At 46.1% G+C, this 25648-nt stretch overlaps 1 protein-coding gene across 1 annotated transcript; it reads right to left on the bottom strand.

The window, feature by feature from the left end:
• Positions 1 to 10456: 10456 nt before the first annotated feature.
• On the bottom strand, positions 10457 to 24107 carry LOC149855484 (uncharacterized). Its single transcript, XM_090022576.1, has 8 exons — positions 24087 to 24107; positions 20007 to 20295; positions 19682 to 19710; positions 19408 to 19468; positions 18739 to 18844; positions 16856 to 16923; positions 15259 to 15409; positions 10457 to 12982 (listed from the first exon to the last, which is right to left on the bottom strand). Exons 1-8 carry the CDS (start codon positions 24105 to 24107, stop codon positions 11998 to 12000), a joined length of 1710 nt encoding a protein of 569 aa, XP_089878702.1. The 3' UTR covers positions 10457 to 11997.
• Positions 24108 to 25648: the final 1541 nt, after the last annotated feature.

Genomic DNA, 25648 nt, shown 5'->3' with positions numbered 1-25648 from the left:
GGCAGTGGAAGCCAGTGTTCAAGGAGGTAAAATGTAAATATGCTGGTTACAAAGGACTTGCCTACCTGACATAAGAAGTGTTGGGCTCTAAAAGGAAGTTTTGTGCAACCCAGTAATCTGCCTGAGGAGGATAAACTGGAAAAGGTATGTGTGCGTGTATAGGGAGGCTCTATCAAACATGCAGAAGAGGTACTGCTGGTAGCTGGACAGAAAATCAGTGTTGCCCTCATGTATTCAGTAATGCCAGCTGTCAGGAAAACGTCGCGAGACTCAAGATTTCGAAGTCTAAATAACTCCAACTCTCAATCTCCTAATCGAACTCTCAGATCTCCAGATTTTCCCAGCTGGTAAGTCTGTGGGGAGGAAAGGGCAGGGGCAGGAGTGCACGGGTGGAGGCCCCTGTGGTGAGGGAGGGAGTGGAGCAGGGGCTGGGGTGAATGGGGCCCTGTGGCTGGGGCAGGTCATCCAGAGGCTTGCAGGGGCGGGGGGTGTGACTCCAACTTCCTACAGCTGCACACACCTTTGGGGGAGGCATGTGGGACACATGCTGTCATGGGTTGGAGGCAGGCTGCCTGCTGTGGGCTTGGGGCTCTGTGCCCTGCTGCTTTTGCCCCAGGAGCTGTCACATGACACCAGCATGCTTCCTGCCACTGGGCAGACAGAGGACACATGCCACAGCCAACATCCCCTGCCCACCTGCGGCCCCTGCCCACCTGCCAGCAGAAAGCACACTAGCATGCAGCTGAGCTTCTGGGGCAAAGGCAGCAGGGCACAGAGCCCAGCCCACAGCAGGCAGCCTGCCACTGCCCCACAGGGCATGTGCCCCCTCCCCCCATGCCTCCCCCATGGCTGCGCACTGCTGTGGGGAGCCACATGCCCCCCCGCGCCTCTGGATGACCCGCCCCATCCCCAGGGCCCTGTTCGCCCGTGCCCCAGCCCTACTCCCTCCCTCACCATGGGAGGCCTCAATCTGCCTGTCCCCTCCATGTATATACTAGCTGAGTGCTGTCTGTGTGTCTGCCTCTCACTCCAAGCTGCAGTCTCCTGAGCCCTGCTACTGCCTTTCACTCCTGACCCACAGTACCCCACATGCTGCCAGGGTGTGTGGGGGGACCACATGTCCCCAGGCTTCACACACCCATAGCCCCCCACACCATCACAACCCCCCCACATGCACGCACACACTTCAAAAGTAGCATCTCATGATTCACATGCCAATCTCTTTATTTATTTTTTTTTTTTTTTGTAAAATGTTTCTCATGGTTTTTGCTTGAAGCACAGGGACAAATAGTTTGTCTCATGGTTTTTGACAGGATCGCATCAAGCTTTAAAAATGGGTTCTCCTTTAAGAGAAAAACATGGGAACCGTGGCTTTTCCCTTGCAGACCAGCCTGCAAGGGGCTGCTTGGGACCCCCCCATGCCCTCCACACACTGACCTTCTACCCCACACACTGGGGGCCTGGGGGGGCAGCGGGTTGGGAGTGAGGGGCACTAGGTCAGGATTGGCCATCAATGTTTACAAATGGGTCCTGGTACAAAAGAGTTTGAGAACCACTGGTCTATAGGAAACAATCTCTCAGACTGAAGACTTTTCTTCAGACATGGGGTGGTGCTGCTGAGCTATGTCAAAACCTGCCTCTAGGACTGTCCTCTTTTCTAACTTCATTCCTTAAGGGACGTGTCAGGGAAGCAAAGATTTTCTTAATAAGTTATTTTGCTTTGAAAACACTTGAGAATTACAGATGGTGTGTGTGATCTCCCCCTTTCTTTGGGTTTAAGTTGTGTCCTGTGTTGCAGGCTGAGCAGTGTCCTTTGTGCCTGTCCACTCTGGTGAGTGCTTCCAGGTGGCAGTGATCATCACCAGCTCCCCAGAGCAGACTTTTGTTTGCAAGTTGGTGCTCAGTCCACTGCCACTGTGGGGCTTCCCCCACTCCCTCCTTCCCGGTCAGTTGTACTGACCCATTTCCTGGCCTCCTGTGGAGAAAAATCATTGTTCCAAGGGACCATAGTAGCAGATGAGTATTTCGTATTCATTGTCCCTGATGAGCTTGATGGCTTTCAACAAGGTGATAAAACTCTTTTTCTGGGCCAGTAGTTGTCCTCAGGCAGTGCTCAATACACAGTGACCTTCACAATTAGATACAAAGTATTTCACTCTGTCAACTCCACCAAAAATATCAACATAATATGCAGTGGTATATTTTGCCATAAAGAGGTATATTTTTCAGAACAAAAAAACCAAACCCTTTGTTTTGCACCTGCAGGTACTGGCACCTGCAATTTATCATACTGGTATTCGAGTTCCTGGGGTCATCTTCCAACTTTAAGTCCTGATGAAATGATTGAAAGGAACAGTGGCACTTCTGGCGATTTTATCTGATGATTTTATTATTTGCATTGCATTATAAAAGGGAGAAGCCCCCTTCTCTGATCATGATCTCCAGGCTCTGTGCAAACATAATGACTGATAGCTCCCACCACAAAGAGCTTACAGTTTAAATGACATTGCAGTGACATGAAGGCCCAGTAGCTTTTGCCGGTAGAAACAGGTTTTGAAAATCTGCCTCGCTTCTTTATCAACGTGTTTAATTGATCTTTACCTAAATGGTCCCTGGATAATTGTAAGAGACAATAATTCCCATTAATATTTGTTAGTTAAATTTCTCTTCATAACTGCATCCTGGGCACGTCTACACAAACACATTATTCGAGATTAGTGCAGATTACTGCGCAGTAAGCATCGCTGTCTACACATGCAGATGCCTACTAGCTGCATCTGTATGAGCTGTTACTGTGAAGTAATTTAGTACAGAGTCCCCTGCCCAGCCTGGAGCTGGCTGGGACCTGCCTTTGACCAGGACAGTTCCTCAGCTGTGCAGGGAAGTCTGCACATGCAGCCTGGAACTGGCTGGGGATTGCCCAAAACGGGACAGTCCCCAACCACCTCCAGCCTGTATGTGCAGACTTCCTCGCACAGCCGCGGTGCTGGCCAGAATCTGTCCTAATCAGAGGCAGGTCCCAGCCACATGCCCCCATCAGGCGATCAAGGTGCGCCTTGGAAAGAGCTGCAGGGGAGGAGTAGGCAGAGAATCCCTGCCCAGCTAAAGGCTCATTGGTAGCTGCCCCACCTGTGGATCAGGGCAGGGGGCTAGGAACTACCCCTCCCCCGCAACCTTTTCCAAGCCCCCTGCCCCTGATTGGGGAGCCAGGGCCTAGAGCTCCCTGCAGGTAGGGCAGGGGGACATTGTTGGCGCCCAGGCTGCAGTGGTGCAGCATGCCCTAGCAGCAGGCAGTTCCCAGGGGCAGGGAGCAATCTCCCAGCCCACACCAGGAAAGTGCTTCCTGCCAGCCCCTGGGCTAGTACTTGGGGGAAGCATAGAGCACCCCCTGGCCGCTGCAGGGGGCCAGTGCAGGGCCAGAGGGGGAGGAAGCAGACTGCTGTCAGAAGCAGTAAAGTACTGTTCCTGAATCCTTGCATGTTTAGATGCCTGCCTGGGTGGGTTTACTGTAAAGAAATTTACTTTAGAGTAAACTCATCCTGCAGCATTTGCACATGTAGATGTGCCCCCTGTAAAGAGGCTTTGTTCTCAGAACACAGCAAAGGTTGCCTACTATCAGAAACAGGTCTTTCCTAAATCTCAGCACTTGCTTTTGAAAAACACTGCTAAGCATTGTGTGAGTGCCAAAATTGTATTCTTCTATGTAAGATAATGCATCTAGAAAATCTCTTTTTGTTTACCAAGTCTTCATAAGGTATTGTTTTCTTAATTGTAAGTACTCAAGTACCAATGTAATAATAGATGTTAATGCTAAGACTCACAAAGTACTTTCATAAATACATATAATCACAGCTTTGGTAAAGGTAAATCAGGCCTCCAGTATACTAGTATTCTTTGTGTGTCAACAAATACGGGTGAAGGAGAATGACTTGGTATTTCTTGGTATTTATTTAGATTTGTAGAAAGCCTTTGTCAAAATTCCTCACAAAAGCTAATAACAAAGGTAAACAGTCACCTGCTGAAAGGACTGGAAACTGGCTATGGGACAATACCATATAGGAATAAAATATCCATTTTCAGTAGAGGAGATGGGTTTAACAGTAGGGTGCCTCAAGGGCCAGTTCTGGAACTGGTACTAATACTTTTATGAATGATTTGAAAAGGTTGAGGTGCAGTGAAATGGCAAAGAGACCACAGTTACTAAGGTTATTCAAGTCTGGAGAAGGTGAATGATACACTTTCAGGGGATGTGAACCACTATAATTGGATAAAACCATGGGATGAAATTCAGGCTGACATGCCAGCTAATATACCTTTGGAGGAGTTTATCCATCCATTTTGCTGGTTTCTAAATTAACTAACTGCTGAAAGGAGGGCTGGGCTTCCCTGTCTCAGTTTAGCAAAAATAAGTTCAATGTACAATGGCTAAATTAGAGCACACATAGACTATACCTGCTTGCTTGCTTGTTCTTAGCAGCTGATGCTCTGCAGGGTGATTTACCCTCTGCAGCCAAACTTTACTTAAAAAGTAGCTACTCACTCATTAAAGAAGCATGGGTAAATTGTATTAGAATTGTCTGTTCATACAAAAGTGTACAGTTGAACATAATTGACTGCATTGCCTCTCAGAATAGGAGAATAGTTTATAAGCTGCCTGCTTTTATTTCCCCCGATCCTCTCTGCTCTTGATGTTGAACCACTTCCACTGCTAACCCATACTGGCAAAGTGCACAGCTTCCTCAGAAAGAGCAGAGGCAGCTCCAGGGCTAGTGGGTCTAAGGGTTTGCTATATTAATCTTTGTAGTCTGAATTCATGCTGTAAATGGAGAGGAATGACTGTCGTGAGCTGAGTTACAATAGAAAGAGTGTATTTGTGGCATATCAGATGTGGTCTTTAATGTGTATATCCATTAGCAAAAGTGGGCCAGGGTTCAGTAGTTTGCCCTGGACATTTACAGATTTTATGGCCAGAAAGGAATCATTAGATCACTTAGTCTGACTTTATGCATGGTGCACAGAACTTCATTCTGCTCACCAATGTCTCAGTAAGAAGTTTTCATTTAGCCTAAACAGTCACTGATTTAAATGAACCTATTACCTTTTGTGTTTAAAACATACCTCTGCAAATCTGCAGAAGTTGCATGAACACAACTTCAGTAGTCATTTATTTCCAAATTCAGGCACATTTCCTGTCCTGTCAAATCAGCTAGGCTCTCAGCTAGCAGCCATTAAAATACTGAAACTATTATATCCTTGAATTGTAGAGGTCCCAGTCTCAATATAAATGTCAATTGAAAAGCATACAGATGGTAGGGAAAGAGAAAATAGCTCAGTGAAAAATCTGTGAAGGTGTATTAAAAAAAAGACAAACCTGTACTTTAAGTTAGAAGCTGAGAAAGCTAAATATAGAAAAAGTATCATGTCCAAATAATTGCTACCTCATCTACAGTGTTTTTCCTCCAAAATGTCAATGCGCTTCCCAAAGGAGATTAGCATAGCTCTCCTATTTTATAGATAGGGAAATTGAAGCACAGAGGAAGTGACTGCCCTGCAGTCACTCTGCAGAACAGTGACAGAGCTCTGAATAGCCCCTTGTCCTCATGCTTTGCAGTCCAGGTCTATCCATGAACCCACACTTTCTTCTACTTCACTGTTAATTGGTGCCAGGTGTCTGCCGCCTCCTCACAAATTTTGACAAAAGGCTCATAGCCAGGGAGGCAGCAAGTCTGCAGTTTCATTTAAATTGAATTCACATTGAGTTTCTGAATGAATCTTTGGACTCATCTCGTATTTCTTCTAGTGTTTGAGCTGCTTCCTTAGGAGGAGAAACCGGAGGGCAACAGATCAGAGCATGAAACAGAAGGATCTTAACAAATCCAAGGGAACAGACAGGGAGCCAAAGCTGCTTCCACTGAAAACAGGGCCGCCTGAGAGAATACCAAGTTATCTCAATCCACTGCTGTGCTGTTTGGGACACAAACTGCAGTCATGAGCCTTGTCTGCTCCAGCATGTATCAACAGTCTGCATGGGAGGGACTCTTCTGTCAATATTGCAAGGAGGAAAACATGGCTGTGGTGATATCAGACGTTAAAAGCCATCAACGTTTTGTATTACTTCTGCTCGCAGGCCGCAGATCAGTTGCCTGGCGTGACAGACTGCTACTCTGGGAGAAGCAGCCCAGAAAGGGGGCACAGCAGGCCAGGCAGCAGCAATTGGGTTACCATAGTAACTGGTCAATTAGCTCAATTAGCAGGCACCTGCAGGCCAAAATAATCTGAACAGAAGGGGCAGGGCCCTGGGAGGCATATAAACCCCCGGCCTGCGCTAGTCCTGCAAGCTGCAGGGGTAGGAGCTTCTGCTGGTAGGGAATGCTAGGTGAAGTGCTATCCTGCCTTGGAGGACCAGTGAGGCTCTGGGAGCTTGGCCTGGTACCAGAGATGAGGGGAAGTTTTACCTTTTAGAGGAGCAAGCAGAGGACTGCTTCCCCTTTTGTTGATGTTGGTGGGCCCAGAACGGAGAGTTTATGTTCTAGCCAGGGGGCTTATTGGTTGGTTACAGTTCATGCTGGTGGTTTGGGCTGGGACTATGAAGGGCAGTATTTGGATGTCCAGTTAGTGCCCTAGGGGCATGTAATGGCTTTGAGCCCTGATGGGGGCAGGCTTAAGGCAGAGTGAGACAAGGGCCTGGCACCCAAGAGGGCAAGGCTAGAGCTAGTACCTTGAAGCCAGACCCAACAGAAGGCCCAGCCAGAGAAATGGAGTGGAGGCTGAGGAAGTTAAAGCCCTGACAAGATTGGGATGGTACAGCAACACCTGCAAGTTACGGGGCATGGGTAGGGCCAAACTGACCAAGGAATTAGCCCCTAGCGCTCATTGCTGCCCTAGGGCATGAATGGGCAGAGAATGCTCATGCAGCTCAGGAGCTGGATCAAGGTCAGTGGTGCAGGATGGACCTACTGGGTAGTGGATAGGGTAAAGCTCGCTCTAGGACTCTCAAGGCAGCCTCCCTTTCTATACAGTAGGTACAGCAAGGTGTGGTGGGCAAGGAGGTGAGAGTACCCCGGAGGCAGAGCAGGACATGGGTTGTGGAGCCACCAGAGACATCACAGCTGTCCCTAGGACTCCAACATGTTACACATGGGTACTGTATGGATGCATAACTAAATGACAGCCCCTGCCTACCCCAACCAGCTTGCAGTCTCAAAACTGAGACAAGAATACAGTTGACTAGCAGTGGGACCACTAATAATAGCAAGGACAGTCCTGGAAAGCAGTGGTCACAGCATAGCTTGATTACAGTCAAATGTGTGGTACACACTGTAGCAGGAGGGATTACTGAAAAACAATGTGGTGGCCTTGCTTGTGCTTTGTGGAGTGACTGTCATGCCTGAGGGTGGCATGGGGAAGTGTGTTCATGCCAGAGTGAGGATTTCATAACCACACTTTCCCATGCTACCCTCAGACATGACAGTAGCTCCACAAAGCACATGGAATGAAATTCTGTCCTCTCTAAAGTAGTGGGGGAGACACCAGGTTCAAGCATCCTGGTTAAGGATCAGTGATGCAGTGGACCTAGTAGCCCTAAGGTGGACCCCTTTGTACCTTTTTCCCCTCTTTAAAAACACTAGTAACCACATCATCATGCACTCCTTTCCTGGGGTCCTGTAATATTGCAAATGGGAAATAGAGACTGATAGTATCTGAAGGAGACTGGCGTGTGAGAGAGGGCAGGGGGAACCTATCTGGGGACCTGACACTGAAGACCACAGCCACACTCCTGCTGTGAGTTCCTCAGCTGAGAAACCACCTCTGGTTTGGCCTGCATACACATCCCCTACAACACCTCCGGACCACCAGCAACCCAGAGAGTGAACTGTAGTAGCAAAGCCACAATGGTGCATTTTAATAACTATGCCTTGCTGGTTAGTGGACAGTAGAGGGCAACCAGCTCCTGGTCTGCAGTCTGTTCTTACCTGGGAAAGAAGGACCAGATCCAGGAAAGAGTGAGGTGCCTGATGCTTGCTAGGCAGCACCAGCTTTGCTACTGGACGTGAGCCACATGCCGATGTGTAGTCACATGCAGTTTGTGGCAGCACAAACCTTTTTGCAGCGCCATAAACTGCACACCCAGAGCATTAAAACATGTCCCATGCTGAAAATTTGCAGTGCGAGGACAAATTTTGCTACCAGTAAATCCCAGTAGCAGAAAAAAAACTGCAAAAAAAGCAGCATAGTACACACAAGAGCATGCGCCAGCAGATATGGAGGCTTGGTCCTCCCAGAAGATACTCTGGCCAGCACATCTCCACTCCTTTAGTTGTCCCCTGGCTTCTCCAGCACACTGGGAGCCAGGAGGAGTGGGAAAAAGGCAGTTTCCTCAAAGTGGGGCAATTTGCCCCACACAGATGTGGACTCACAGGGGCATGCACTTTAGCAAAAAGTAGCAGCACAAATTTGTGAGGTGAGGGAAGTACTTTCAACTCCTGTTCAAGCAGGAATTGTAGATTCAAGGGGGCAGAAAGGGACAGTGCAGGTGAGAGCATGACTCGGCAGGCTAGTGATAAGGGTACTCCCCTGGGAGGGAAGATCTGGGTTCTAGCCTCTACTCCCAGCTCTTTTGAGACATTGAAAAGTCATTGGATAAAATACATAAATACTAGGAATGCAGTTCCCCCTCTTCCTAGCTGATTGTCCTAACCATTAGCCTAGAGTCTTGCCCCTTTCTCCTTGTACTTCTCAGACCTCTCATCTCTAGGCTAAGCATGTCCAATGGAGATGGGCTCTAAAAAATCTGTCAAATTGTATAGTCTCTCCTCCAAACATGCAATTTTAGAGGCATATTTGGTGAAATTTGGACAGGTTCTCATGGGAATGGTGAAAGGAAAATCCCTAACACCAGGGCACCCCCCCCCCCGACAAAATTCAAGTCCCTGCTCCAAACCATGCAAGTACTACAACTGCTTAATGAAACAGGTGTAAGAATTACTGGTATTTTCAACAGGGATAAGCAATAGGTTTTACCCTAACCTCATTCTTGGGGAATGGCTAAATATTTTTAGCTCAAACTTTCTAATGCCTGTGTGCCTTGAGAGGGATGTCTGGCATGGAAAATCTCAGCTGAAAGGCTTCAGGTTGGTAAACCTACAAAAATGTCCTTGCTGGGGACAGCCTTATCCATTCTCCTTCTATAGCAGGGCTAGATCCACAGTACAGCTTGGCATGAATCAGTACAGCTTCATAATGGAGTTTCTAATATTTATATTAGCTTTGGATTAGGCTCAAATTGTATAAAGTGCTAGAACCATGTAAAACATATTCTTGTAGGCAGCAAAATAGGCATCTGATTTTAATTAATAGAGGCCTACTCTTCACAGCTCATATTCTTCAGTACCTTTCCAAAATACAGCCAGATCACAAATTGACTTCTTCGTTCAATTCTGTGTAGCCACGCTATACATCTTTGTCATAAAGAGAGGGTGAATAGGCTGTTCTGATACTTTGGGTACAAAATTGTCCTGGAACCTGAATATCACAATACATCACCAGGAGGCCCTTTGACTGCAGGAGCAGATGAAGGAGGAAGAAACTAGCTGCACAGTGTGATATGCCATGAATGAGAGGACAAGCCACATGCAGAAGGAGTGGGATCCTGGACTTCTTAGAGGATTCTGAACTAAGTCTAAAGATCACTTCAAAGCAGTGAAAAATCAGAAGCAGGTAAATACGTACAGGTGTGTTCATTGCTTTGTTCAATCTGCGTTGTTCTTTTGCTAGTTAAAGTTGAGAGTGATATGAAAGTTTATGGAATCCCATAAATCTGTTTTCTACCTCTATCACTTGTCCTTGCCAAAGTGAGAGATGAAACCAGGGTATACACAGTGTTAGAGCTCTGGGAAAGATGTTTCAGGTTTCTGGTGTGTCTGGGGCTCAGAACTGGGATCCCGTTTCCATGAGCAAGTAACAGACGGTGCATTCTGGCCGCCCAACCAGTGGCGGCCCCCAGTTTTTAGTGGGTTGAACCCACAGCCTTTTTAATTCAGATAGACTGAGCACCAGGTCAACCCCAGCCTGGGCAAGTGGCTTCTGCAGCACCATGTCAACCAGGCATGGCACCGGCTGGCCAGGCGGGCACCTGGTCAACTCCAGCCTGGCCCAGCATCTTCTCCAGCACCGTATCAACCCAGTTCTGGCCAGACGGCTCCTGAGCACCATGGTCAACCTGGGCATGGAACCGGCAGGCTGGGCGGGCACCAAGTCAACCCCAGCGGCTTCTCCAGCACCATGTCAATCCAGTTCTGGCCAGGCAGCTCCTGCAGCACCATGTCAACTTCGGCATGGAACTGGCAGGCCAGTTGGCACCAGGTCAACCCCGGCGGCTTCTCAAAAAAACCAAAACAAAACAGGTGGTGCATTGGAAATGTGCTAGAGAAGCCAAGGAGAGAGCCAGCGGTATGACTTGTGAAAACCAAGAGAAGCTGAAGAGTACATAGGACCCCAAAACCACAGCATGGTGAGCATCTAGAAGCTTTTCTGGGGCTGGGACATTCATTCAGCAGTTTTTACCCCTTGGATAGCAGACTTGCTTCATTTTAGAACCCTGATCCCTACAAAATGGATGAAGGATCCATTGGTTTTGCCTGGTTTTGTTCAAAGGCAGTGAGATTTGTCCACAGAAGTTGACTGTGTAACACTGCTGAGCAGCTGACAGCGCTCCAGAAACACTCTGGGTCTGTGAACACGAGACAAAAAGTATCGCCCTTCTGAAACAATAATGGCAACCACAGCTGGAACAATCCAACATCCTGCTTGGCTTTAAACACTGGGATTAACTAGCTCACAGGAGAGAAAACACTGCCCCACTTGCTTTGTTACTACCAAGCCATGTGCTCCTAACAAAGCGTACGTCAATTTTGTTCAGTACAAATGCCTATTATGTGCAAATAACAGTTTTTGGGAGGCAGCTACTCAGTACATTTTGTGTATACTGGCTTTGTATGGGTGGATCCTCAGAACAGCTTTGGAACTAGTGTTAGTTGTTAAAATACTTTGGCCCAGATTTACAGGTAGTCTCTAGCCCTAGGCAGTGATGTAGCAAGCCAAGTTGGCATTGGGGCAAACCCTGCTGGAAAGCAGTGGGGGACATGTGATTCTGAGGGGGGTGTAGGCAGAGGGAGTAGGCTCTGAGAGCAATGAAGAATAGGGGGAGGCTCCTGAGAGCCCCAGCTCTCTTGGTCCTAAAGCAGCAGTAGCAGGGAACTATTTTGGAATCCTGTCATGGCAATGCTGCTGGAGCACAGACTCGGCAGGGATGGAGGGGTGATTCTGGCTCCTCTCTTAACTTAGTGCCCCAGGCAGGTGCCTTTCTCCCCACCCCACTGGTCTTTGTAGAGAAGCACAGCCTGTAGGTCGGCCTTCTACCATCCCTATTCATGGGCTCGTGACACAGTGGCACAGCTGGGGTCCTCTACAACTATTCTTCCTTGATTCTAAGGGTATAGGGAGCTCTGGGAAGCACACCTTAAATGAGAGTACCTCTGAGGCCCTAAATCATGCCAAAGGTTGGGCAGGCCCCATCACAATACAGGAGACATTGCTGGCATCCAGTCCCCCTTCCCCTGTCAGTGCAGTAACTGAGAAGCAGGTCCTTTTATTTTTTCCACATGTACCACTCTAAAAGCTGGGGACAGTGACCTCATACCATTTCAGATTCAAGAAAAGTGATTCACTTTCCCACCCTAGGAGGAATTCATATTCAATGTTTAAATGGTGAGGTAGCAGGGAATAGAGCAAGGCCCGGTAAGAAACATTAATAAACAACAGTAGACTTCATTTCCTTTCTCAAAGGTTTTTATTTTCAAATGCTGCTTTTATTTTTTTTTTTGTTTGTTTGTTTGTTTGTTTAAAAAGAAATCTAGGCTCAGTCCCTGCAAGCAGCTCATGGAGCCCAGCTAAAGCTCCTCTCACTGCTTCCCTGTAGAACTCTTCTCTATTCCTCTTCTACTGTTCCTCTTCATCATCAGACAATATCAAGAGGATGTCCATTCCTGTGTGCTCCTCTTGGAAGGGGACAGAAAGGTCATCTTCTCTAGAGGACACATTCTTTTCATTCTCTGAGTCTAAGGATTCTTGCAGGGCTGCTGCAGGTGAAATGCAGTACTCATCACCTTGCTCCAGGGAGCCGCAGTGCTTGGGAACTCTGGCAGATTGTTCCTGTAGTGATGGAAAAGAAGGATCCGTAGGACTAACTGTTGTGGAATGAAATGTCTGACTTCTTTCCTCTGCTAAAGAGCCATCAAGAAGAGACTTGCTTAGACAGGTGTTAGGTAGTAATTCTGTATCTAAGCTTGCATCAGGAATACTTTGAGGATTGAGCATGGGGATGGTAATGACATTGTTCTTATTGACATGGGCTGTCACAGGTTCTTGACAATCCTGGCTTTCTTGGAGTTCGGGTAAGTTGCCGGCCATGTTCTTTCTCTCCACTGAGCACTGACTGATGTGGAGTTCTGTGACTTTAATCACAGCTGGGCTATTCCCTGTTCCTGGTTTCTCATTCACAATTCTTACAGGCTCCGCCTTTGCCAATGTCTCTCCAGTAGCCCTGGTAACCCTCCCTTGAACAGCCTTTAATGCCTTTCTGCCAGGACGCTGCTGGACTAGACTGGCACGGATTCCAGGTTCTTGTGCAGGTCCTTCTGTGTTTTTCTTGCCTTTGGTTGCACTGATGGCCTGGAGCTGCTTGGCTGAGGGGATGAGCTGTGCAGTGCTTGGCTGCTTCTGTTGCACATGGCTTTGGTTTGCTGCTCTCTTCTGGGGAGGGTTCTCTCGACATGTGCAAACTCTGTTGGTGACGGGCACTAACTTTCCTACCTTATGTGCCAGGTCCATGAGACCATGTGGTGTCTGGAGTGTGCAGAGTCTGGAGCTGTCTCCCAGAACCTTGCTGGGACTTGGGCAAGGAGCATGTGTGAATGAATTTTTCCTGCTTGTGAGGGGACACAAAAACAGTGGACAACAGTTAACAGAACTTCCTGCTGACAAAACCAAGTGGCAGCCTGATGTTCAGAAAGAAATCACTTGTCTGCCAAGGCACTGAATTGGTATCACCCAGTCAAACTAATACATTCATAAATATATCTACAGCCTTCTCAGCTGGGACACAGGCATGAAATCAGTGGAAATCTTGTCTGAGTCACGGCCTTCAGTCTGGATCCTGACTGAGAAATCCATTTAGTACATACAGTGCCTCCAGAAAAAATGCAGATATTTTAGAATCAGATCAGTATATCTCTCACTTCCTGGGGCATTTACTACTTTCCACTGGTTATGTTTAAAGGGCCCAGTCCCAATATTCTTGTAAGGATAAAATTCTGGAATTAGCACGAACTTCTGCTTGAGATCATGCTGCACTTTTTTATGCATGATGTGAGCTCTGCCAGCATCTGCGACACTGTAACTTTGAATAGAGAGGACTTCAATACCACAGGGGCTGCAAGATGAGAAACAGCAGGCTCCTCTGTAGAAAGGGTTGGGTTCCATTACTAGGACCCCAGCTACTGAGCTGATTAGATCATATTTCCTGCATTGACACCAAAGCTGTCAGCATGGGAACATGTGAAAGAAGCTGTAGAGTACTACATTAAGGAGGTATATCAGTCTGGATAGTGAGGAGCCAGCTGGCCTAGTGGATGGAACATTATATATCCACTCCATCACTCTCATTATTGGTCTCCTTTGGCACTCCGTCCTCATTGCATCTTCATGCATAAACAAAGTTATTATAAAGTACGTTGGCATTAAACCCACGTGACGAACCAATTTTTGCTGAGTTTGGCATGCCACTCACAATAAAGGGCAGGCTTTCAAAGAACAGTTTCTAATGAGACACCTGAATTGGGATCAGATTTTCCAAACAGCTCAGCATCCACCATGATAATCACGGTCCAGTTTTGGGTGCTAATTCCTTTTGGGAATCCTCACCTTAGAGTAGCATTCCACCCCTCAGATTGCTTCCAAGTCCTTAATGGCACAATGAAAAACTGTCCTTGCTGTACCACCATCCATCCCCATAGTAAGATATTTTAAAATAAATAGGTTTGATGCTGAAACACAATCAACACCTGCAATTGGGACGGGGTAAAAAACTAACTCAGATCTGGAGGAAAAGGAGTTCATTGCCAAGAGACAATTTCTAATCCAGTCTCAGTATGCCTTAAATAGTTGCTCAAAATTCCATCTGGGGCTATTATGAATTAATTACTCCATTAGCTTATGATGCAGGGGATGAAAGGAGGAGAAGAACCAGCAACGGGAAGGCATTAACATGCATCTCTGCAAATCGGATAATTAGAAAACATTTGCTTGCTGGCAGAACACTGTGTTTTTCCTTGCTATGGTGGACAACAGATGCATCTGAAAAGTGCAGAGCATGTGGCCAGATACAATGAAGTGTAATGCAGATGGTTGGAAGCAAAATATATACTTATAAGGTCCGTGTCCAACAGCATGGAGGAGTTGTGCATAATGAGAGCACTGAACTGCCACCTGCATCTCTTCCCTCAAGGACAGTTAGAAGGCAGAGCTCCTATGAGCTTTACTTTTTCAGTCAAGCAAGATCCTTTTCCAATGGGCACCATGTAGCAGGAGATTTGGAAAGTGCTCTCCATCATAAATAAGGCCCTCATCCAACTTTCACTGAAGGGAATAGAGTTCCCTTGATTTCACTGAGCTGGATTTAACCTAAAGACATAGTGCTGGGAGTTCACTTCTTCCTCTAATACCATGTTGAATAACTCAGTTGTTTCAGCATAAGTGACATGCCATACACTTGGGCTCTGGCTCTACCTTGGCTTTAAATAGGATTCTGCAAAAGTTGTTCCAAATATAAGTCAAATTCATCTTATCTTGGCGTTTGAACATGCAAAAAATTGGGACCTGAAAATTACCACCAGAGGTAGTAACAGCATAACCTTAGTATTGAGAGGGCTTAGTCAAAGTTATCCCCTGCTCCTGGTAGGATCCCTAGGGTATAAACAATCTTTTAGTCTAAAAACCACCCCCAAATTAAAACCACCCGAATCCTGTCTTCATTTTACCTGACACCAGTGGGTAATTCTGGGTCCCAGCTTTCCTAACCAAGATGTAGCCTGGCTGCTCTAAATCTGTCCTATGGCTTGTTGACAACACATTTCCAAAACCGAGAGAGATGGGCCGTGGAGACGGGACCGAGGGTTGTGTGACAGCCTGAGAACCTTGTACCTGAGAACCTTTTGCTTTTCCCTGTGGCAAAGAGTAGGCCAGCTTGTTTGACGAGCTGATTTAGGCAGCTTCAGAGCTGACGGCTGGCCTAGGTAGATGGAACGCAGATGCTGCTTCATGCCTTCTTTTGTGCAATGGTAAAAGGTCTTCCCTAAAAAGAAGGACAATGGTGAATACAAGCGTCTCTGTCAGAGATCCTTACACAAAGCCATTTTAAACAAAGCAGTAAATACTTTCCACAGGCTGCCCTTGGAGTCTACGAAGATCCCAGCCACAGGCGCAGAGTTCTTATTTTTCGTTTACTCCCCACCACCATACCTGAGACTGACTGTCCTACTGGATTAGGGCAGACACCAGTCTTTACAGCCTATGAGCTAGAATGAAGGGAAAACCCTGTATCATATGAACTGCTTAATAACAGGAGTAGCAGGAAAATGCTGTGCTGTGCAACAGGCTCCAAGAGAAAGCCCTGCAAACCTTGCTGGTTCGTATTTCTTTATGGCCCACAAAAGCTAGTTAGCCAGACATGTTGCTTTAAACAGGGACCTTCCCACAATGGTGCTGCTGCACTGACAATACTACTTCCAAAGCCATGGAGGTGCCTGCATTCTGATATGAAACCATGGTTGGCAATAAGCAGTATCCAGGGCTTCACCCGGACCTCTCTTAGCTGCAGCTGGCCTTGGTCTGGCTGCCATTGTACTGCTGGCTGGATCACATTTAGGCTGCCTGAGTGCCATAGGCTGGAAAAGCCAATGCTGAAACATTCGTCCTTTCTGTAAGGGGAACTGTGTCTAAGAATGTGACTATCACCATTTTTCTGTGCCGTAGACAGGGCTGTAATGCAGCTGCTCCAGTCTGTCAGCAGAATCAAGTACATTCATTCATACCAGAGACCTTTTAAAAAATGAGAAGGTCCCCTGCTGTAACTACTGAAGCCAGTGGAATTTAATCATGGATGTTGTACAGACTTCCTCTAATGAAGGTCCTGATGCTGAAGAACAGAGTGGATTCTCCTGAAAAAGCCTGAAGCTTCTGGATTTCTCCTGGCACAATCTATTACTGTCTGCTGCCTGCTCAGTGGAAACAGCAGGGAAGCTGATTGAGATCCACATTATGAAACACCGCACCTACAATTGATCCCTTTCTTAGGAATCTGGGAGGAGAAACACCAAGGAGATTACTAAAGGAAAGAGGGTATTTATTTTTCTTCTTAACTAATAAATAACTTTAAAATGTCCAGCAGAGGAAAGTATTAAATTAGAATATAAAGCTTCAATTTAGTGCAATTTAGTCAGCAGAGTGGAGCGCTATCGAACATCTTACTACAGCGCTCAAAACAATGCCTTTGAGTTCCAGCTTTGCTCTTCACAGCATTATAGTTATATTTCCTATACTTAATATGGTAAACAGTGGGACAGTTGTGGTAAAGTCACTTGGTTACTTAAGCAACAGAGATGTTTTTAAGGGGACTTTGGTTTCCTGTGCTTGTAAGAGGAGCTTGTCTTAGCAGCAAATGAAAATAAAAGTATGAAATGTATAATAACCAACTTCCTTTTCTATTAGGACATTTGCCTATTAGACATGGACTTCTTACCTGGAATCATAAACTGGTACTCTGAGGTGGTTTGGTACTGCTTTTTCTCCAGATTTTCAGGGGCCAGCCTTTTACTCAGAAGAAATTAAAAGCATAAGGATTAGATCAAGTCTAATTTTCTTATAGCTGGTATGCTGAAAACAACAGACTAGCATGGAATATCAAATCATTTCACCTATACCACTCTTTACGTGCTAATCAGATCCTATAGATGTGACCATGTATGTGCATAAAGGTAGAAGGAGATTGTTTCTCTAGCCAGCAACCCACAAGATGAGCTCTTTCTGGCTCACATCATTATTAGGAATAACCATTCTCCAGTTGGAACTCAGTGGACAGTTCTTAATGATATTCAGGCCAGACAAGAATCAGTTTGCTGCCTCCAAGCTGTGCTGACTCATTAAAGTTCACACCAGTGAAAAGCAGTGAAAACTTATTTTACTCATTATTTTTTTTTAAAGTAGCAATGACTCAGAACTTTCCGAGAAGCTCTGATGAGTAAGCATGCTATTTATACATCGATAATCTTCGACTACTTTACTGCAGCAGTTGCAAACCTTAGAACAGGGGCGGGCAATTATTTTGGGCGGAGAGCTGCTTACTGAGTTTTGGCAAGCCATCAAGGGCCACATGACAGGCAGCCAGGTGCAGATTAATATTTATTTTCTAATTTTTTATGGGCTCTGTGGGCCAGATAAAATCACTTGGTAGGCCGCATCTGGCCCGTGGGCCGCATTTTGCCCACCCCTGCCTTAGAAAAAAAACTATTCTGAAAATCACCTGCCCCAAACACTTCCCTTATAACCAGGGATCCTGGTTTTCTTTGATTAAAAATTGCAAATTTGCTGATTAAAACCCAAAAATCCATGATAAAAATTAAAGGCCCCCTACAGTGCTGCTGGTGCCCTGCACTCCCCCACTACAGCCTTAGCACCCCTTGTGATGCCCCTCACAACAGCCCCCCCAGACCCACAGGCACAGAGGCGCACACAGACACCCACCCCAGCAGGTAAGTGTGTGTGTGGGGAGGGGCGGGGCAGGGTGGGGGGAAGGGAAGGTGCTAGTGGGGTGGATTAAGAAGGGGCAAGGCCAGGAGGTGAAGGCAGGGGAGCCACTCTGTGGGCCACACGTGCCAGCCGGCCTGACAAGGGGTTCACACACGGAGGCCACCGCCGCAACTCTGCCACTGCACCCTGCGCTACCATCCCATGGCCACCTGCACGGCTTTGTGGGCAAGTGGCGCAGGGCTTATCCTAGAGGTAAGTGGGGCTTGGGGGCTGTGTGCCAGGGCTGGGGAAGGTGGCTGGGGGCTGAGGGAGCGGAGGGTGCTGCCGGCCCCAGGTGGCACACTGCAGCCAGGTGCAGGGCCAGGGGCTGAGGGCAGGGGTGCCCCTCTGTAGAAGGCTTTATGGGTAAGTGATACAGGGCACAAGTGCTGCCCAGCCAGCTGCCCAAGGGAGGGGGAGGCTGGCATGCAGCCAGCTGCACAGCTCTGTGGCCAGCTCTGCAGCAGCGGCGAGGGATGGTGGCTGGGGGGACAGGGGTGGGCTCACGCATGGCGGCCGCTGCTGCTTACCTGTAGGGCCGTGCTAGTGGCAGCTAGGATCCAGGGGCAAAGGGCGAGTCTAAGCCTGAGCCCAGCCTTGGCTGACTCAGAGACTCAGGCCTGCAAGGGCTCTTTGCAAAAGCAGAGAATCCATGAATTTCTCTGCTAAAAAGGGAAATCCACATTTTCTCTGATAAAAACAGGGAATCCGTGGTTTTCTCTGTTTTTCCATGGGAAATGGAAAACCCGGATCCCTGCTTATAACATGAGGCAATCAGTTAAGGTCTTTAGCAAAAATGCATGTTTCCTCTCATTCTCCCCAGGCCTGGTGAAATACCTGTGTCTTAGAGCTTGTAATAGCTGTGAGTGCTGCCCTCTGTTGGCAGTGGTGCCAAGCGCAGATCTGCCTTCCTCTCTTGCTCCAGAACTGCTTGACTTCCTTTGTGTTTAGAAAGGAAGGAATGAAATGAACTCCCTGATGCGCACAGCAAGAATGCAAATCAGAGAAGCTGGGTGGAGTATTAGTTAATACTAGGATCAGTTTCATTGCTCTTGCAGATAATGCCATGCTCTGCTATTACAATGAAGATAAAGATAACAGAATATAGAAACTTGCATCTCTAAGCTCCCAATTCAGATTTTGAGCAAGTAGGTAATAGCCAAAGGTTGTTACCATTTGGCCTATATGAAATGATTTGGTGTTTTCATTCTCATCCCTAGTGGACAGGCAAACACACCGTTCCAAAGCTGCTATCACAGAAGGCAAGGAGGTCAAAGACTGGGCTAAAGGCTGAGTGATGATCACCTCCTTGCTTCCTAGGAGTGGCTCCCCCAGAAATGAGCTGAAAAATCTTGGTGTGAAAGAAAGCACGGGTGTTTGGAGCACTGTCTTTGCTAATGCTATGATGTTCAGGAGGATATTAGAGGACTTTGTATGGTAGAGATGTCAAATCCATCACCTATCTTCAGACACTCGTGCTGTAAGCACCTCCATTTATATTTATATTAGCAGCATTTTGTTGTCTGAATGCTTGTCTCGGGAGATGACAGCGCCTTCTGGATTCTGCCTAACTTGATTACTCAACTGAATAAAAATACTAAGGGATAGCAGGAACACCACCAAGTCCTTCACATGGGAGGAAAAGAGTCACTGCCAAGAGATGATGGCAGGCAACAGAGACCTCCTGAATCTCTTTGCTTTGATTGCATTTAAACTGCTCTACACCCTGGGGTTTCCCTGCTGCTTGTCCCCCTGAGTGCACAATTCTGCTAAACCTCACGAGCACTTGGGTTTTAGAAGTGCTGTGCGCTGACAGAGCAGGGAACTCCCTGAGCACGGGGGAGTGTGAATGAAGCTGCCAGCAGTAGCATGAAAAGAGGAGTTATTGGGTATTGCCACCTTCAAAAATCAGATGTATTAGCAGCATTCCAGCAGGGCAGTTATGATCAAATAGCTGAAACCAGCAAGTAGTATTATGTAAAACACAGGTGTCTGACACTGGCCCCACCTCAGCTTAGCAAAACATCTACACACCCTAAGGTCTTTGTTTCAGAAGGATTTCTGCATGCTAACTGCCCTTAGACATAATCATTACAAATGCATACAGTGGATGTCATAAGCCATGTTGCAATACCTATTATGGGCACTTAAATCCTGGACAGAAAGGCTTCTCCTCAGGATTTGCTTATGTCCCACCACCACTGTAGAAAGTCGTTTTGTAAGCTGGCAGGATCCAGGTTTCTTTTCCTTCTGTTTTTCAGAGTTGTTCTGAACTGTATCCTGTCTGATGTTCTGTCCTGAATCCTGTCTCCCTTTCACACCAGGTTTGAAGACAGTTTTTTCCTTCAGCTGGGTGGCTTCTGCCCTTTGACATCGACGCATTTTTGCTCTGTCCTGTATTGTAAAATTAGCGAACTAAACTTGTGAAAACAAAAGGGATAGATTGACTTTATAGTCGACATGAGACCATAGTTAAACTTGCTAGTCTGCAAATGATAAGTAAAAATCAACGGTCTAATATTAATGGTGAAGTCTGTGTGTGCGTATGTGCGCGCGTGCGCGCACATGTGCATATGTTAAATTATTGTACAAAGATTTTATTGGTGTGGCTAGATATGCTCTTAAATAGCCAAGCATGCAGGAGTCTACCCAATCCAGGGTTTATCATGCTAAGTGTTCTGACTAACTACTACTTGTCTCAAGTGTTTCTGTCTTAAAGGGTTTGTCCACACACTTATATGAATGGGTACCACTAAAGTGGGTATGGATATCTCTGCTAGCTTTAGTCTTAGTTTGTGTAATAACAGCAGCAAAGATGTAGAGGCACAGGCACTGGTAACCTAAGGGTATAGCATGCATACTAGTTGACTTATACAGCCCAGCCTTCCTAATAGTGTTGCCCATTAGGGCTGTGCAAAGCTTCAGTACCTGATTCGATTTGGCAGAGATTCAGCCCAATTTGGTGGCCAAATCTCTGAATCTGAATCTAAACAGAGGACACTTTAATCTCTCCAAATCAATTTAGAGAGATTTGAACAGATCTGGCGATTTGGACATAGACACAGCTTTAAAAGTTTTTTCTATGTACCTCTAGGTATCAGGGGCTCTGAATGCTGCAATGCTGGGGCACATGCAGCGTCTCACAGAAGCCCGGGGGACTCCCCAATGTGCTCAGCAGCGCACCCAGAAGTGCACCAGAAGCACTTCTGGTCCACTTCCTGGTCCACCAAGGAGCATGCAGAGGTGGTGCCCGGGCTCCCCCCACTCAGTGGCTGATGCCTCCTGGGTCTGAGGGGGGCACCCAGGGTCCCCCTGCAGCTGATTACTGATCCAGGAGGGAATGGGAGTGGCCCCCCAGAGTGCTCCCTGGCAGACCCAGAAGTGGACCGGAAGTATTTTCAGTCCACTTCTGGGTTCACTGCCGAGCACCTGGAGAGCACTGCCCGTGCTCCTGTGGGACACTTCATCCACCCCAGCAGTCACGAGCCATGCGAGGTATGTAGAAAAAACTTTTCAAGCTGTGACTGTGCCCGAATCACTGATTCACCAAATCAGCATTGACTCTTCATATTTGGATTCAGCCAAATCAAATCAGGGACAGCGATCCAAATCAACAGATCAAATCTCTGTCCCCAATTCGGGCTGAATCTGAATCTAAATCAAATAGGGCCCGTTTCACACAGCCCTATTGCCCATGAGAGCTAGAGAGAAGCTAGTATGGCCATGTGCTACAGTCAGACCTTCACTGTGCTTCATTTCTACCAAAAGCTTAGTGTGTCCCTTGTCAGGGTTTGTGCAAGGTAATGGCAAGGAGAAGCACTAGTTGAATGAGCAGATGATTTCCTTATAGCCAGTGACAGCAGGCAAATAGCCTGGCTGATTTACCATGAGGAAATTTTGACTCATTCCTAAAGAACGTCAGCAGTGCACTTTTACCTGGTCTGGGACACCCACACATGTATTTTTGGACCAGCTTGTCAGTTGCTTATTGGAGTTGTGCTTGTTTGCAGTGCAGGGAGCAGAGGCAAAGGAAACTCTTGTTTTTGAAATAAGAGTGGGAGGTTAGGGAAAAGCAGAAAAGAAAACGTGAATGACCTGGTGCCATTGGGACCAGAATTAACATCTGATCAAGAAATGAGGAGAAAATAATGCAGAGGCAGTGTGGTGTTGAATAAAAAAGGATTTTTTTATTTGTTTTCCTTTCATGAAAGGAAGGAACAGTCAGTGCTAGTTGCTATAGCTTAGGATATGGGGAACTAGGTTAAATTCTCTACTCTGCCGTAGACTTCCTTATCATTTAATATTTCTCTGTTCCTTGGTTCCTCCCTTGGGATAATAATGGGCCTAATAACAGTTTCCTATGTCATTGGGTATTGTGAGGATTGCTGCATTAGAGAATGTGAAGCACTCTAATATTATGCTGATGGGACCATCAAAGTACTGTAGGTAAAGTAAACAACTAGCTTTACAAAATTGGAAGTCCAGGTGCAGCCAAAAAATAATGTTGGGGGAAGGGACTACTGATTGCTGCCACCTTGTTCCAACTAAACATGGCAAGATAAACACATTTTAAACCCTCTCATTTCAAATGTCTTATAAAGCTACATTGCTTCTCAGCTAAGAAATGATCCCCAGGGATTTTATCCTGCCATTTTACAGTGCAGACACAGTGGGCTTTCTGCCCTGTATCAGAGAACCCCTGTAGAGAATGGGGCAGGAAGATAAACCTGACAAGTATCCTGAGCACACCACCAAACTGGTGGGGATCATGGCAGGTGCACTCACCCAAGAAATCACCTGTTGTGAGGAACAGGAGACTATGGGGTCCAGGGCAGAAGTGGTAAGGAGTCGTCTCGGGGTTGGCTCATGGTTGCACCACTGTTGCCAGCACTGGAATATTTGGTGTCCAGCTGCCATGGGGGGGGATGTGCCCCGTTCCAGAACATGCAGACAATGGACATTCCATGCCACTGCCCAGGGACTCTGAGGAGGGAAGTGGTTCAGGCACTGAGCATCCCACCCTGCCCTGGGCTAGGGGCAGCAGGCCTCTAGAGCCTTCACCACAAGGCCGGAGAAGCCGTGGTTTGAGGATTTTCCTTCAGCACCAAGGATAGTTCCCTGTATCCTGGATAGTTCCCTGTATCCTGGCTCCGTCTTGGCAAGGGAGCGGCTGGATTCCTGTTCCTGCCCTCTTTGGCGTGGGTATTGGGACCCAGGGCAACCCCCCAGATGCTAAGGGCAGGGACTTAACCCTGAAACATCCCTTTATGATGGGTATGGAAATGGATCCTCTCTCATTTTTGCTAAGGAAGATAAGATGTCCTTATCTTGATAACTGGAAAAAGAGGAAGTCTATTCTTATCTATCATAGGAACAGCTGTCTAGTGGAAGGGGAGTCCTTTCCTGAGCTATAGGAGAGCAATAGAGAGGGTTGTTTCTTGGTTCTATGGCTGCTGGGATATGAGGAACTCTGAGAGGCTTCTCTTGGCCCCAGAGAGGGAAGGGGGAGCAGATCTTACATAGCTTCACAAGGAGGGACCTTGTTTTAATGCCTTCTCTAATCAACTAACACAGGCAAAAGTGGGGCCTATGGTCTGACCAGGGGAAAAGTCTAAGAACCCGAATTTGCCATAGTGGAATAATAAAATATCCAGGGCAATTTTCCCTGCAGTCTCCAAAGACATCTCACACACATCTGCTTTGTATTGGACATACCAGGTAATATGGGTGACTGCTGCTTCCTCTGGCTCTCAGAAACACATGCAAAAACATGTTGACATGAGAAATAATTGTAAAATCCCTCCTTTTTCTGCTCATAATTACTGGATCCAAGCAGAGAACAAGGAACTCCAGTGAACTCCAAAGACTTCAGACATGTTGTACCTGCTTACCCCTGTGGTCTGCTTAGCCCCATCTATTCAAACTAAAATCATTTGCAGGGTTCCTTAAGGAAGCAACAAAGCATTTGTCATCCCTTTGGCAAATGTGAAACAAATCAAAATGAGATACGTGTTTCTGTTCCCAAAGGCATTTTTTGGGATGGGAACAATCACTAGTTTCAATAGCGCTGACAGAATTATTCACTGCAAGTAGCATTTACTGTGAAATTAACCCTTTCCTTCTATTTTTAATCATTCACAAACCAAACCTTATTTTTATGAATGAACATGTTCAGAACTACTCACCAAACCATTTGGAAGAACCATTTCCAACCTAGGGATTGTTCACTTTAACTATAAGTAATGGCTGATTGCTCCCCTACTTCAGATGGTATTATTGCTGCTCCTGGATTGGATTAAATTGTTAACATGTGATTAAGTAGTAGATTAAGCAAGTAATAAATCATGGGATTTCTGTGGCATTGGGACCAAAGAATTCTTGTTCTAAATTTCATGAGACTTTCATGAATGTTTTGAGACAGCTTCTAATTGCCTGAATGCTCTTGGTTGTAATGGAGTACAATCAGGCTCATTTACTCCTGACTGTACTCCCCAGTCTAGGATGGAGGAATTATTATGAAACCAGTTGTGATTTTCATAACAACAATTCATTTTTTTCTAGACTTTGTTTTGTATTCCTAAGATGCAGCACCTGAACGAATTAAACTCTTACAGCCAAATTGTGGCCCCTTTTACTCAGACCCGTAAACTGGTACTCACATGAGTAGTGCCATGTGAGGTCACTATTGTGAACAAAGGTGTTGTAATATATCCCTTATTAACTAAAAATTGCAAAGCATAATCTTATAAAATGTTAGTACAGTATTGCCTTCAGTGTAATATGACTTAAACAGTGCATCTGAACCTATCTCCTGCAGCCTGGCAACGGTCTTTGTTGCTATAGAAACATGGTTCCCCATTCTTTCATGTTGAACTTCAAGTATTTCCCTCCCTCTAGATAACATTTTATTAGTTGTCACATACCCTCCGTTGTTATTTTCTTCACTTGATTTCGTGAATAATAAATTGTGCAATTAAAAGAGAAAGTTATTCAGCACGTCTTGTCTTGTAGATGGAAGAGGACTATTTAATAGACAAATTCAAGTTGCAAAAGGTTTTACTCTACAAGGCCATTTTGGATAGTTAACTATAGTTGCATGTGTTTTAATACAGAGATTGTGGACATACATTTAATGTGCATCTCTTTGTGTTTTAACATACTCAATAGATGAGCTGTGTTTAAAAGAAAACTGTTTTTAAAAATGGCTATTGTATATGCATATTCAATAGAGCAAATATTGTATATAACAAATAGCTAATCTTCAGAGTTCACTGTGATGTGATGCTCAGGTACTGTAGCAACAAAGTCTACATGAACAGAGATTCAAAGAGTTTAGGAGAAATAAAAAAATAGACAATTGAGCTGGACAAATCTAAAATGCAGAAGAACAGCAGAATATTACTTGTATTACCTGTATAAGGAATAAAATGAGTAATAAAAACATGCAGTAGGTAGACAAAAGACTCTGGAGCATTTCTGAGCTCAAGCTTCAGAGCACTGTTATCCTGAGTTATGAAGAGAGGTCCCTACAGTCAGTTGTTGTAAATGTTTTACTTTGAGGCGTTTGCACCTCTTCCTGATGCCTTTTGTACTAGGTGTGATGGAGACACTGTACTAGGTTAGCTAGAGAGTTCTGCAGTTCCTAGCTTTCCACAGTAGTCAGAAATGAAAAGATCATAACATCCTTTTTTCCTGATCCTCACCTGGTGAAAATGATCACAGCTACATAATTCTGTCCCAGCTCCAT

Source organism: Crocodylus siamensis, chromosome 11, assembly GCF_052110815.1.
Source record: "Crocodylus siamensis isolate JL-2025a chromosome 11, ASM5211081v1, whole genome shotgun sequence".
In the NCBI taxonomy this organism is placed as follows: Eukaryota; Metazoa; Chordata; order Crocodylia; family Crocodylidae; genus Crocodylus; species Crocodylus siamensis.
The sequence above is the reverse complement of the archived record's forward strand: the minus strand, read 5'-3'. Positions and strand labels throughout refer to the sequence as shown.

Bases quoted from the DNA above. Each gene is read 5' to 3' on its own strand.
- LOC149855484 (XM_090022576.1), bottom strand. From the start codon at position 24,107: ATGGTTCTTCCAAATGGTTTG. The intron at 19,469-19,681 runs GTGAGGTTTAGC...TAATCAAGTTAG, and splicing joins CTTCTAAAACCCAAGTGCTC to GCAGAATCCAGAAGGCGCTG. The intron at 16,924-18,738 runs GTATTTCACCAG...TCTGAGTAAAAG, and splicing joins TTACAAGCTCTAAGACACAG to GCTGGCCCCTGAAAATCTGG.